General features: G+C 40.5%; 1 protein-coding gene across 1 annotated transcript in view; it reads left to right on the plus strand.

Annotated features, from left to right (window-relative positions):
• Positions 1-89: 89 nt before the first annotated feature.
• scamp2 (secretory carrier membrane protein 2) overlaps positions 90-13265 on the plus strand; it is a 34320-nt gene continuing 21144 nt past the window's right edge. The window contains exons 1-4 of the mRNA XM_060914545.1: positions 90-249; positions 9893-9970; positions 12343-12429; positions 12578-12692. Of these exons, the coding sequence (XP_060770528.1) occupies positions 193-249; positions 9893-9970; positions 12343-12429; positions 12578-12692 (337 nt within the window). The 5' untranslated portion in view covers positions 90-192. The remainder of the gene's footprint in view (positions 250-9892; positions 9971-12342; positions 12430-12577; positions 12693-13265) is intronic.

A 13265-nucleotide genomic window follows, 5' to 3' on the forward strand; every position in this document is an offset into this window, starting at 1 on the left:
AATACAGACTTTAAAAAATATATATATATTATTTTAAATATGTATACTGGTGACGCGTGCTCTAGCTTGATGCGCATGCGCAGCGTGTAACAACTGCGGAAGTGGGTGAGCAGAGCCGCTCGAGCATCCGCGCAACTGATAGAGGACTGCTCTGTTTAATAACATTTCAGTTTCGGATAAACTTCCATCAAGATGTCAGGTTTCGACAGTAACCCGTTTGAAAACCCAGTAGACGTCAATCCTTTTCAGGTAAGACCGTAAGGTTTATTGGGATAAAACTTTCTTACACCCCGAGTTTTGAGTTCTATTCCACAGGAAGCTTATGATGCGGGTTAGGCACAGGTCCGTTTGGAATGCGTCATCTGATTGGCATCACCGTGAGCCAATCAGCGCTCGGATTTACTTCGTGGGCGGGCTGATAATGTTAGAGGAAGTGCTTCGTGCAATTCTTTGTCGTATTACAAATTGTACAGTGCTATTGACATGCAAACGGATTTATTATTGTGGAATTTACACACCACTCTATTCTATACCCTAATCTATTACTTTTATTTTATTAAGTGCTTAATGAAGTTTAGGCTGACTGTTTTTGTTGAATGGTGTAGGCCTTCAAGCCTTTTCCGCCCACAATAACAGCTCAAAGCCTTAATTTACATATCAGGATTTTTTTTTTGTTTATTATTATTATTGACAGTTATCTTCAGCCTGTACTGCCTTATTTTTAATAAATGTATTGTCAGATCTAATAAAATTGTATGTATTAATCAGCATGGCATGCTGAGGTGTAATGTAATATTAGAATATATTCAGAAGGCTCCATTTCCTGAAAAAGTGCTGTAACTAGTTTAGTAGGTTATTGATTTATGACATGTGGAACAGAGGTTGTCCAGGAGAACAGTTGGCTATGTTTGCACAAATAAAACACCACCTCAGATACATAAAAGAAAATATTTACATCATACTGTAAGAAACCCAAGATGTGGGGCTGATTGTACAGCATTAATCCCATTAGGGACCTGGATATCTTGACTACACACACTTCACTTTGTTACTCTGGAGCTGTTTGTTTTCCAGTCAACGAAATTCAGTTTGTTTCTTGCCACCATATGGTATACGTGTGTATGATCTTGCTTTTCAGAAATATGGAAAATTAGTATGCTACTGACTACAGAGGCGTGAAGTCTGCAAGTCTTATCATAATTGATTGAAAGTATTTCCGCTTTAGGTTTCTGTTCGGCCCTTTTCTCATATAAATCGTTCATCTAACACACACACGCAACTAAAAGAATATCTCATCTCATTATCTCTAGCCGCTTTATCCTGTTCTACAGGGTCGCAGGCAAGCTGGAGCCTATCCCAGCTGACTACGGGCGAAAGGCGGGGTACACCCTGGACAAGTCGCCAGGTCATCACAGGGCTGACACATAGACACAGACAACCATTCACACTCACATTCACACCTACGCTCAATTTAGAGCCACCAGTCAACCTAACCTGCATGTCTTTGGACTGTGGGGGAAACCGGAGCACCCGGAGGAAACCCACGCGGACACGGGGAGAACATGCAAACTCCACACAGAAAGGCCCTCGCCGGCCCCGGGGCTCGAACCCAGGACCTTCTTGCTGTGAGGCGACAGCGCTAACCACTACACCACCGTGCCGCCCTAAAAGAATATTCAGTATATTAATCTAAACTGTTCAACTGATTGTGCATTTTGGGCTTTTCCTTTTTATCCCCCACTGGCTGAAGGGAGATTATGTTGTGGCGATGTCTGTCTGTCTGTCTGTCCATCCGTCTCTCCCTCCATCCCAGGAAGGGTGCTCACCTTCTGAAATCAACTCCTCTCACAATTTGTGGAAGAATTTCCCGAAACTTGGCAGGATTCTGTTATATGTCGGTAATACACATACTGTAATTTTGTTAAATTTGGTCACATTTACCAGAGTTACAGCCCTTGATAAACAAAATTATACTTTTGACAATTTCATGAGTGTGTTTTCCTTCTGAAATCAACTCCTCTCACAATTTGCAGAGGAATTTCACCAAACTTGACAAAAGGCTTTGTTATACGCATGTTGAAATTTCATTTAATTTGTGCAAATTTTACCAGAGTTATGCCCTTGATTATTAACAAACTTGTACTTTGGCAATTTCATCAAGGTGTGCTTGCTTTCTGAAATCAACTTCCCTCACAATTTTTATCCCCCGCTGGCCGAAAGGCCTGATAGGGGGATTATGTTGTAGTGATGGCTGTCCGTCCATTCCGGGAAGGGTACTCGCCTTCTGAAATCAACTCCTCTCACAATTTGTGGAGGAATTTCATGAAACTTGACAAGATTCTTTGCTATGTGTCAGTAATACGCATATTGCAATTTTGTTCAGTTCACTTGCATTTTACCAGAGTTATGGTCTAGTTGCCAGTGGGGGATATTGTGCTCTCGGAGCACTTTTTCTTTTGTATCCCTTCAACCTGAGGGTGCAATGTTTAATAAAGATAAGAAATTCTATCCGAAATCCCTTTATGATTATCCATTTGTGAGGTCTGAAAAATGGTCATTCCTGTTTCCAAATTGTTCAAACTGATGGCATGTTTAGCTCACATCCTGGAACAGGTGACTTTTTTTTTCCCCCCTATCTCTCTCTCTCTCTCTCTCTCTCTCCTAAAACACCGAGTTGGGAAGGGAACCTGCCTCTTGCCGTCTTTGTGACGTGATTGCTCTTAATGTTTGCTTACAGGGCGTGAGTGATTTCTAAAAGAGTGAATGGGTTCAGTGGACTAGCCAGTTATTTAATTAGGCAGTTCAGGTATAAGGTGTTGTCTTGTGAATAAATTTGCGTAAAAGGATTAGCAGAACTAAAACATTTGGCCTTGAAAAAAAATCTTGTCACTCTTCGTGCGCTTGTGCAACATCTAAAATGAACGCCACTAAAATTTTGTAAGAGTTCTACCAGGTGTGATCTGAGATGACTCAGACTTGCGGATGTGAATTAACGTGCAGCTCTGAATTCCTCTCACTTTGATTTTCAAAGTGCTTGAATGCTGCATAAACTTTTGCTTAAGCATATGCTGTGTCATGTACATTGCACTGTGAAAATTCCTCCCGTTTTTGCTTGGTAAGTAATGTGGTGTTGTAAGATGAACTTCTTTTAACTTGGGCTTTAAAACCATGTGACTTTTTTTCCACTGAAGGATCTAAACAGTGATGTTTTGCAGAAGGGATATGTACAGTTGTGGTCAGAAGTTTACATACATGTCTGTGAAGATTCTCAGTCATCCAGGTCATGGTAAACTGTGGGTGGTAAAAGAGAGCAACTGGACTTGCTTGAAGATTCTTGAAGACGTTTCACCTCTCATCCGAAAGGCTTCTTCAGTTCTGTCTTATATATAAAATGAGTGATTCCACGCTTATGGGTACTGAAATGGGGACATGAACTTATTCACCTAAAACCATTTCTTTTTTTACCATCAGGTCACAAAACATGTAATCTTTAATGAATGATATGTTAAAAGATAACTTTAATTTTCTGAGATGTAATAAAAACATATTTATATGCCAAAGTCAGAACGTAACAGAAGTGTTGTGGACATATAGATTCTCAATTTTAACAATGTAGAATTACTTTTTGAAACACAGGAAGGTGATGTTTTAGCAAATATAATTAATAAACATGTGTAGTAGAATAAACATACACATTTTCAATAAGATTAACATGGTATAGAGCTAGATTGTAATTAATTTGTAACAGACGCGAGATGGACAATCGTAACAGAAGTAATGGAACAGACATCATTTTGGAACTCATAGGCTTGAGTTTGGCATATAAATATGTTTTTATTACATCTCAGAAAATTAAAGTTATCTTTTAACATATCATTCATTAAAGATTGCATGTTTTGTGACCTGATGGTAAAAAAAGAAATGGTTTTAGGTGAATAAGTTCATGTCCCCATTTCAGTACCCATAAGCGTGGAATCACTCATATATATATATATATATATATATATATATATATATATATATATATATATATATATATATATACACACACACACACACGGGGCGGCACGGTGGTGTAGTGGTTAGCACTGTCGCCTCACAGCAAGAAGGTCCGGGTTCGAGCCCCGGGGCCGGCGAGGGCCTTTCTGTGTGGAGTTTGCATGTTCTCCCCGTGTCCGCGTGGGTTTCCTCCGGGTGCTCCGGTTTCCCCCACAGTCCAAAGACATGCAGGTTAGGTTAACTGGTGACTCTAAATTGAGCGTAGGTGTGAATGTGAGTGTGAATGGTTGTCTGTGTCTATGTGTCAGCCCTGTGATGACCTGGCGACTTGTCCAGGGTGTACCCCGCCTTTCACCCGTAGTCAGCTGGGATAGGCTCCAGCTTGCCTGCGACCCTGTAGAAGGATAAAGCGGCTAGAGATAATGAATGAATGAAAAAAAAAATATATATATATATATATATAATTTTGTTTGTTTGTTTACCATGAACAAGCTTCTGGCAGAATTCTGCTTGGATATTTCACGACTCTTCATGGTAGAATTAGTAGAGCTCAGTTAAGTGTTTTTTCTTGGCATGGATTCGACTTGTAAGTAAACATCTAAACAGTGATATATGGTCATATGTTTTCAACAGGGTTGAAGTCAGGGCTAGTTTTAAGCTTAATGTTAGCCTGCTTTATCCTCCACAACCAGCTCTGATGCGTGTTTGGGTTCATTGTCCTGTTGTGACTCTCAATCCTGTTCAAGTTTCCAATGGTTTGAGGTTATGCTGAAGAATTGAGGTTGTCCTCCTCCTTCATTATTCCATCCACTTTGTGCAATGAACCAGTTCCACTGGCAGTAAAACAGCCCCAGAGCATGATGATGCTACCACCACCACCATCAGTTGGTACAGTGTCCCTCTGTACATGGTGGTAATTGTGGCCAAACAACTCAATCTTTGTCTCATGTGACCATACAGCTATCCTCCAGAAGGCTTTTCCTTTGTCCATGTGGTCAGTTGCAAATTTTAGTTAAGCTTGAAGGTGTCAATTTTGGAGCAGGGGGTTATTTCTTGGATGGCAGCCTCTTAATTCATGGTGATCTGAACTGTAGACAGTGATCCATCAGCTTCCAGTTCATGGCAGGGCTGTGCCATGGTGGTTCCCAGGTTGTTCCTGACCATCCGAACCAATTTCCTTTCAGCTGAAGGTGACAGTTTGGGTTTTCTTGAAACAAAGTGGCTTGGCAAAGTGACTACACTTCACAATAACTTTTATATACAATTGTTTTGAACTGCTCTTGGAATCTGCAGTTGTTTAGAAATGGCTGTAAGAGACATTCCAGAATTGTGTACATCTGCGATCCTTTCTCAGATCTACTCTGCGCTCCTTGGACTTTTCCATTGGTCAATCCAATGAGTGCTGTCAACAAACCCTTTTTATGAAGGCACAGAGAAGCTACCAGCTGGAGTCAATCATAATCATTAACAGGAAGTTAAGAGACCTCGGCCTTGGCAAGATAAGAGACATTTTGGAACTTTCAGCGCCTCTGAATTAATAACATTAAACTTAAAACAAGCCCTGACTCCAACCCGATTGAAAATATATGGACCGTGCTTATAAGTTGAGTCCATGACAAGGAGGGGGGAAAAATGTAATTGAACTCTACTAATTCCACCATGAAGAGTCGTGAAATATCCAAGCAGAATTCTGCCAGAAGCTTGGTCATGGTAAACAAAAAAAAAATGTTTGGTTAAGGTGAATCTTGCGAAGAGACATTTTACCCAAATATTAGGTGTGCTGTATGTAAACTTTTGATCCTGTATGTATACTTTTTTTGACCCTGTGTTGATTTCAGAAAATTCTCATCTCATTATCTCTAGCTGCTTTATCCTGTTCTTGTGCACTTAATTCTAGTTTTTTTGTTTGTTTGTTTTAAAGATGTATGCTGTACAATCATTCTACTACAGAAAAAGAACAGTTCAGAGAAATCATTGAAAGCCCAAATATTGCCATGACCTTCATATCCAAGATGACACTCATGTCACTGTATGTAAACTTCTGACCACGACTGTAACTTTAGTGCCTCCGATTTTCCGCGATCGCGGAAAACGGACGGAAATCACGGAAATTGGGGTCAGAAACGGAATTAGTGGTCAGAAACGGAATTTACACATTCTGACCTTTTCAAAACTTTTTTCCGGAATTAAAATCCGTCAATTAGTTGGTGAAATACATGAAGGTTTATCAACCTGTCAAATCCTGTCTTCCATAATGTTTTGATGGTGTCCCCAGGGATGTTTACCTTGCATCACACTAGGTGGCAGCGCACATAAAATTTTTAAAATATTTAATTTTAACTATGCTTTAAAAACATAAAACATTTTGTTAGGTAAAGTGATTTGGGTAGTCATGGGTAAGTATTATAATTTTATCTTGATTAATTTATTAAATGGCTTTGTAGTGTGTATGATATCCTGTAGATGCTTTTCAGTTTAACATTTATATAATAGCAACTGATTATGTTCATGATTTAATGGTTTATGTTCTTAAATAAGAAGTTACACTACCGTTCAAAAGTTTGGGGTCACCCAGACAATTTTGTGTTTTCCATGAAAAGTCACACTTTTATTTCCCACCATAAGTTGTAAAATGAACAGAAAATATAGTCAAGCCATTTTTCTGGCCATTTTGAGCATTTAATCGACCTCACAAATGTGATGCTCCAGAAACTCAATCTGCTCAAAGGAAGGTCAGTTTTATAGCTTCTCTAAAGAGCTCAACTGTTTTCAGCGGTGCTAACATGATTGTACAAGGGTTTTCTAATCATCCATTAGCCTTCTGAGGCAATGAGCAAACACATTGTACCATTAGAACACTGGAGTGAGAGTTGCTGGAAATGGGCCTCTATACACCTATGGAGATATTGCACCAAAAACCAGCAGCTAGAGTAGTCATTTACCACATTAGCAATGTATAGAGTGCATTTCTGATTAGTTTAAAGCAGGGGTTTTCAAAGTGTGGGAGAGTGAGCGCCCCCTCAGAGAGCAAATAAACAACAGCGCCCCCCCCACACACACACACAATTTTTGTTGTTGCTATACATAGGCCCTGTCCACACGGCAACGGATTCAGGTGAATCTGATAAAATAGTTTATCGTTTCGGCCTGGCGTCCACACGGCACCGGCGTTTTGGGTGCCCCACAACAATATTTTTTGAGAACGGGTTCCAGAGTGGAAAAATCTGGCAACGGCGCCGTTGCGAAGTCGTCTGGATAAGTAGAACAGATTTGTTTACGATGACGTCACAACCACATGACTAGAACAAGCAGCACTCTCGCTGTTTTGTATGAACCACTGCATTGCATTCACTTTTGTATACAGCTTTTCTTTTAAATAAACAAGTAACTGAACCATTTCTTGAATTTCTTTTTTTTTTTTTAATTGGATAGACTGCTTTTCAAAATGTTCACACACAATATAAAAAGTTATATAAATTATATAAATGCTTTTCAAAATGTTCACACACAATAAGAAAATAAAGTTATATAAAACTATGCACGCTAATAAAACTAATTTGTACACACACAAAGCACGATTTCCTCACGTAGTCGCAGCCATCTTGTGTTTGTTCCTGACAGTGCTTCACGCCGGGTAGAAGAAGGGGTTTATGCGCATGCGTCTATTTCTTCTATTGTTCTGGTGTCTCCGATGGGACTGTCTTACAGCGCCCCTAGAGGTGTGGCATGTGTATTGCATCGTTTTCAGCAAGCGTTGCGTTGCCATATGTACCTGATATTTTACTGATCCGTTGCCCATGTGGACGCGATATTTTTTTTAAATAAAATCTCGTTGTCGTGTGGATGTAGCCATAATGTTCCATTCGTATTTAAAAAAATGGTTGTACACTTTTTTCTTTTACACATTTAAAACGTCTGTGCTTTTTGAAAACATCGGTTTACACATTTTAAACATCTGTGCTTTTTAAAACCTTTTTTTACACATTTTAAACATCTGTGCTTTTTTTTAAAAAAACATCTTGTTTTCCACATTTTAAACATCTCATAGCATCGTTAGCTAGCACCTCTTGGCAGACAACACACTGTGGCAGTGGAGCATCTTCAGATCCAGTCCATGAAAATCCAAACTTTAAATAATCGTGGTCATACTTCCTTCTTTTTTTTTGCTTGGCCCAGACTCTGTCTCCTCACTCACTGTAGCTTTAGGTACTAAAAATCGATCCATTTTGTCTCTGGCAAAGACTAGCTGAAGTTCGCTAAATGTCCGCAATAGTAACTTGTTCTGGTTTATTTTTCTTCACATTGGGGCCCCCCCAAAGAACTCCTAGGGGAGGCGCGCCCCACACTTTGAAAAGCCCTGGTTTAAAGTGATCTTCATTGAAAAGAGCAGTGCTTTTCTTTCAAAAATAAGGAAATTTCAAAGTGACCCCAAACTTTTGAACGGTAGTGTATGTTCCGAAGAATGATTTTCTATATAAAGAGTTTGAAGACTTGTGCATTATTAAATGAATAATTTACAGGCAAAATGTAAATTAAACTAATAATGGAGTTAACTGTTAAATAATTTGAATCATTTTAAAGTATATATTAAATGGGCACTGTCACACACTTTGTTAGACCTGTCGTTGCACTGAAAACATTGTAAGCATAACAACGAATACAAGTTTGAAAAACATGGATAAAATAACTGAGATTGTTTTATTTAAATGTACGTGTATAAAGAGTAAGGATAACCATAAAAGTATTAATATACAATATAAAGTTTTAAAGAAAATAGCAGGAGCCAGTCAACAATCAAGTTAACAGCACTAATTAACTACAGTCTTAAATAAATGAAACACATTTTCAGTGAAGTGAAATTTCGTGTTGATTCTAAGGTGCATTAAGCTATTAGACTGTGTACAGAAAGTTTAAAGCTTTATATGAAGTTGTACTACAGCAGGCCAGTAAAGCAGGATCACAGGGATAGATGCACAAGGACAACAAACATGCAGATGCCTCCCAACACCAGTTACCTGAAACATAAAACTTCATGCATTTATTACATGTACTTAAGAATTCTGATTCTGAATTATGTATTTTATATGTTGAAAATCTAAAAATGCCAATTTAGTTGTCATTTGAGCATACAACTCAAACAAATTCTCTGAAACGGAATTTAATGTTTTTTGAAACGGAAGATAGGAGGCTCTATAACTTTGTACATGCTGTAATATATTACATGCTGTGTTTTGCGATTAACATGTGGATTAGTAAATATTTAAGTCATGTACACCTTTTGTAATTTTTACTGGAACAAGTTATACATTCGGGCGGCACGGTGGTGTAGTGGTTAGCGCCGTCGCCTCACAGCAAGAAGGTCCGGGTTCGAGCCCCGTGGCCGGCGAGGGCCTTTCTGTGTGGAGTTTGCATGTTCTCCCCGTGTCTGCGTGGGTTTCCTCCGGGTGCTCCGGTTTCCCCCACAGTCCAAAGACATGCAGGTTAGGTTAACTGGTGACTCTAAATTGAGCGTAGGTGTGAATGTGAGTGTGAATGGTTGTCTGTGTCTATGTGTCAGCCCTGTGATGACCTGGCGACTTGTCCAGGGTGTACCCCGCCTTTCGCCCGTAGTCAGCTGGGATAGGCTCCAGCTCGCCTGCAACCCTGTAGAACAGGATAAAGCGGCTACAGATGATATGAGAAGTTATACATTCAATATTTTGTTGTTTATGTCCAGCCATCAGTAATACATTGCTACAGATGAGTCAATATTAAATATTTAGATGATTATAAGTAATGGATGATTTATAAGTGATTGCATACATGTCCTACAAAAGTGTGTTTTTGCTCCTTTTTTTCATATAGATTAAAAACAGTATCCTAATAAACTGTGAGATGTGTTGGTCTCTTTCAGGATCCCTCTGTCACACAGGTGACCCATTCTGAAGTGGATCCTATAGAGCAGTACCAACCTTTTCCTGCCAATGATTCTGTAAGTATTCATAACAGAATAAGCAATATCTCAAATGAAAGGATGTCAGAAAAGTAAAGAAAGTCCAACAGGAGGAGAAAATGGCGTGGACTAGAGTTGTGCGGCAGGACTGGGATCCTGTGGGACCCAAGAAAAAAAAAAAACAAGCTGTGATTTTAACTTTCGTACAGAAGAGAGCGTGTGAAGATATGACGCTCAAAGACGAAAAACTGACCGGGTGATTAGCCTGGGAATGTACTGAACACAGTGGGTTAATTTTGTGGCATGCTGTGCATTGATTGATTCATTTCCAGTAAACTGCTTTATCCTGGTCAGGGCTGCTGAGTTTTGAATGACTGCTCTGTTTAATGTTTTGGGAAACGGAACCAATTAAGCTCATTAGAAAATATTGCAGGCACAGGGGAAAAGGTGAGAATGTCCCATACCATTTAGAGTTTACCCTTTCTTCCTGTTCATACACTTTGTAAAAATGTCTCGTAGTAAAACACTCTTAGGGCATATTCACACCTACGTTGTTTGGTCCGGACCAAACGAACCAAATTTCCCTTGGTCCGGACCTTTCGGGTTGGTCTGAATACAAACCACCGAACTCTGGTCCGGACCAAACAAGCGGACCGAGACCGAGCTGCAAGGTCGGACTCGGTCCGGACCAAAGGAACCCTGGTGCGGACCTTTTGGAGGTGTGAAAGCAGACCGGACCTAATCCGACAGTTTTGCTTTTTTGTACCTCGGGAGCTTCCGTCGTTTGTCGAGCATTATGGGAAACAGAGTCTTGACACTCCACCGCAAAGTGCAAACACTGTTTCGGTTGTCAAGGGAACCTTACAACAGTCGTTCAGTCATTCAGACCAGTGGTAGGCTAGACTACAGAGTACAAAAAATGAGTAGGGGGCAAACGTGGGCCGAGGAAGAAACGCGTACCCTTGTGGATATATGGGCAGATGTCCACATATCTGAGCTTTTGGAGAGAACACACAAAAATGGTGACGTGTTTGCTGTATTCAGTGAGAAAATGAAGGAGAAGGGGTTCACGCGCTCCCCAGAACAATGTCGGCTAAAAGTGAAGAAACTCCGTCAGACCTACATTAAAATCAGGGACGTTCTTTCAAAAAGTGGCGGTACTAGCGACGCAAAAAAGAAATTCATCTATTACGATGGATAAGGCGAATATCCCGACACATACCTCCTCTGTCTTGTGTGAAGAGCCAGAACTGTCACAACATGATGTGCGTTCATCAGCGCTATCCTCCGTAGCCGCCTTGCCCTTTGAAGTCGTCGTTGATAAATTACTTGTACAACAGCATAATAATTGCACACTTGTGAAAACAGTAAAAACTGGAAAAGCATATAGCTTTGATGACATTAAAAAGAATAACAGCACGGAAAGCCTCCATGACTACTTTTGAACTTAACGCTTTGTGTGCGTGTCGTCTCTGACCAATAGCTGAACGACCTCAGGGCGCGTGGCTTTGTTGACAGATTTTGGTCCGCTTACTAAAATGTACAGTGTGAAAGCGAACCGCACCAAAATTAAAAAAAACATTTGGTTCGGACCAAAGCAAGTGAACTATCGAACTATCCTGGTCTGAATACACCCTTAGACTAGAAGGGCATTCGGAGAGCGCAGACCTCTGCCAGGGACACCAGTCGACTCTTCTATGAGCTGCAAATCTGCAACCGGAACCACTATATGTCTGGATATATTTCCAAAATTGTGCCTATATGTGTATCCCAGAGGATTAACGGTGCCTGTGAATGTGGATTGTGACATGGAGTCATTTGTGTTTTGTCACTGTTGAGCTTTAGTGCCATCTATTAGATTTTAAGATGAGTGGCATTTTTGAGCTCGGACTTCCTCCTCGGCCAAATGCCATATCTCGCAACATTTAGCGAAAGAGAAAATAAAATTCACGTATCCGCTCCAACATTGATTGGGCTCTTCCATGGCCCATGCTCCAGCCTTCTACCAAGTTTCATGGAATTTGAGTCCGTAGGTTTTGCGCAATCCTGCTGAGAGTCACACAGACAGACAAATAAACTGCACTGAAAACAACCTCCTTGGTGGTGGTAAAAGTAGAAGGGTAGAGACACAGTCTTAGAAAATGGAATGTTTGCAGCCTTGTCTGATAGAAAAACACTTGTGTCAAGTATGTTTGGATCTTTAGATTTGCATCTATAGAAAACAACTGATACACAAAAAATGACCGAGGTTGACTAAGATAGGTTACGCTTAGAAAAAACCAACCAGTGTGCATGATGAGTCTTCTTTTTTTAACCTGTTAAATCTTTGCATGCATTATCCAGCCATTGGAGTTAAGTTTAGCAGCTGACTGCTCTTGTGTGTGTGTTTTGTTAATTGTGTGTGTGTGTAGGGAGCTCTGACAGGCACCACTATCCCAGCCTCTACAGTCCCGTCCCAGCCTGCCGTGCTGCAGCCGTCTGTGGAGCCGAGCCCTCAGGTCAGCGTCACGCACGATTCAGTGCGGCAAGAAAAATGAGTATAATGCAGTAGCTGCAGCGCACCTATTGATGCACTATGTGATGCACGGTACACATTAGCTAAATGTATGCGAAAGCACTGCAGCTAAACCCCTGTTACTCGCGCAGGCAACCGCAGCCGCAGGACAGGCCAATCTGCTGAGACAGCAGGAGGAGCTGGAGAGGAAAGCAGCTGAGCTTGAGCGCAGAGAACAGGAGCTGCAGAGCAGAGAGAGAGTTACAGGTACTGTGCTCAGCCTCCATAACGGGCATGCACATGGGACATAATCAAATCAGCAGAATAATATGTGTACGTAGTAGAGCTGGGCGATATGGCCTAAAAAAAATCTTCAAATTTTTTTTCACAAAAAATCCGATTTTCGATTTTAATCTATTTTTCCCCCTACTAAAAATCAAACTACAGATGACAAAGAAATGGTTCAAAACAAGTTTTACCTTTATTTTGTTTTCACTTAAATTTCCCCTTTGGGGTTAAAGTGCAACCAGAAACCAAAAAGAAGCCCAAAAACAAGCTTGTAGATGAGATGGCAGACCATGCCATTGTAAACAGTGAGAACATACAGTAACTTTTGTAGAAAGCTTTCTCCAACATAGCTTAGTTTCAAACTGACGCAATGCACCCTCAAAAAGTTATTTACCAGCTGGGAGGTCCGTATCGTGAAATACTGTGACCGAGGTCTTGAAAGCGCTCTGGGCCGAGGTCAGTATTCAAGGCTGAGGTCACGGTATTTCACCATACAGACCGACCTCAAGCTGGTAAATAATATATTCATTTTTTTCTTTACCAAATTCTAAC

This window comes from Neoarius graeffei, chromosome 2 (assembly GCF_027579695.1).
Source record: "Neoarius graeffei isolate fNeoGra1 chromosome 2, fNeoGra1.pri, whole genome shotgun sequence".
Classification (NCBI taxonomy): Eukaryota; Metazoa; Chordata; class Actinopteri; order Siluriformes; family Ariidae; genus Neoarius; species Neoarius graeffei.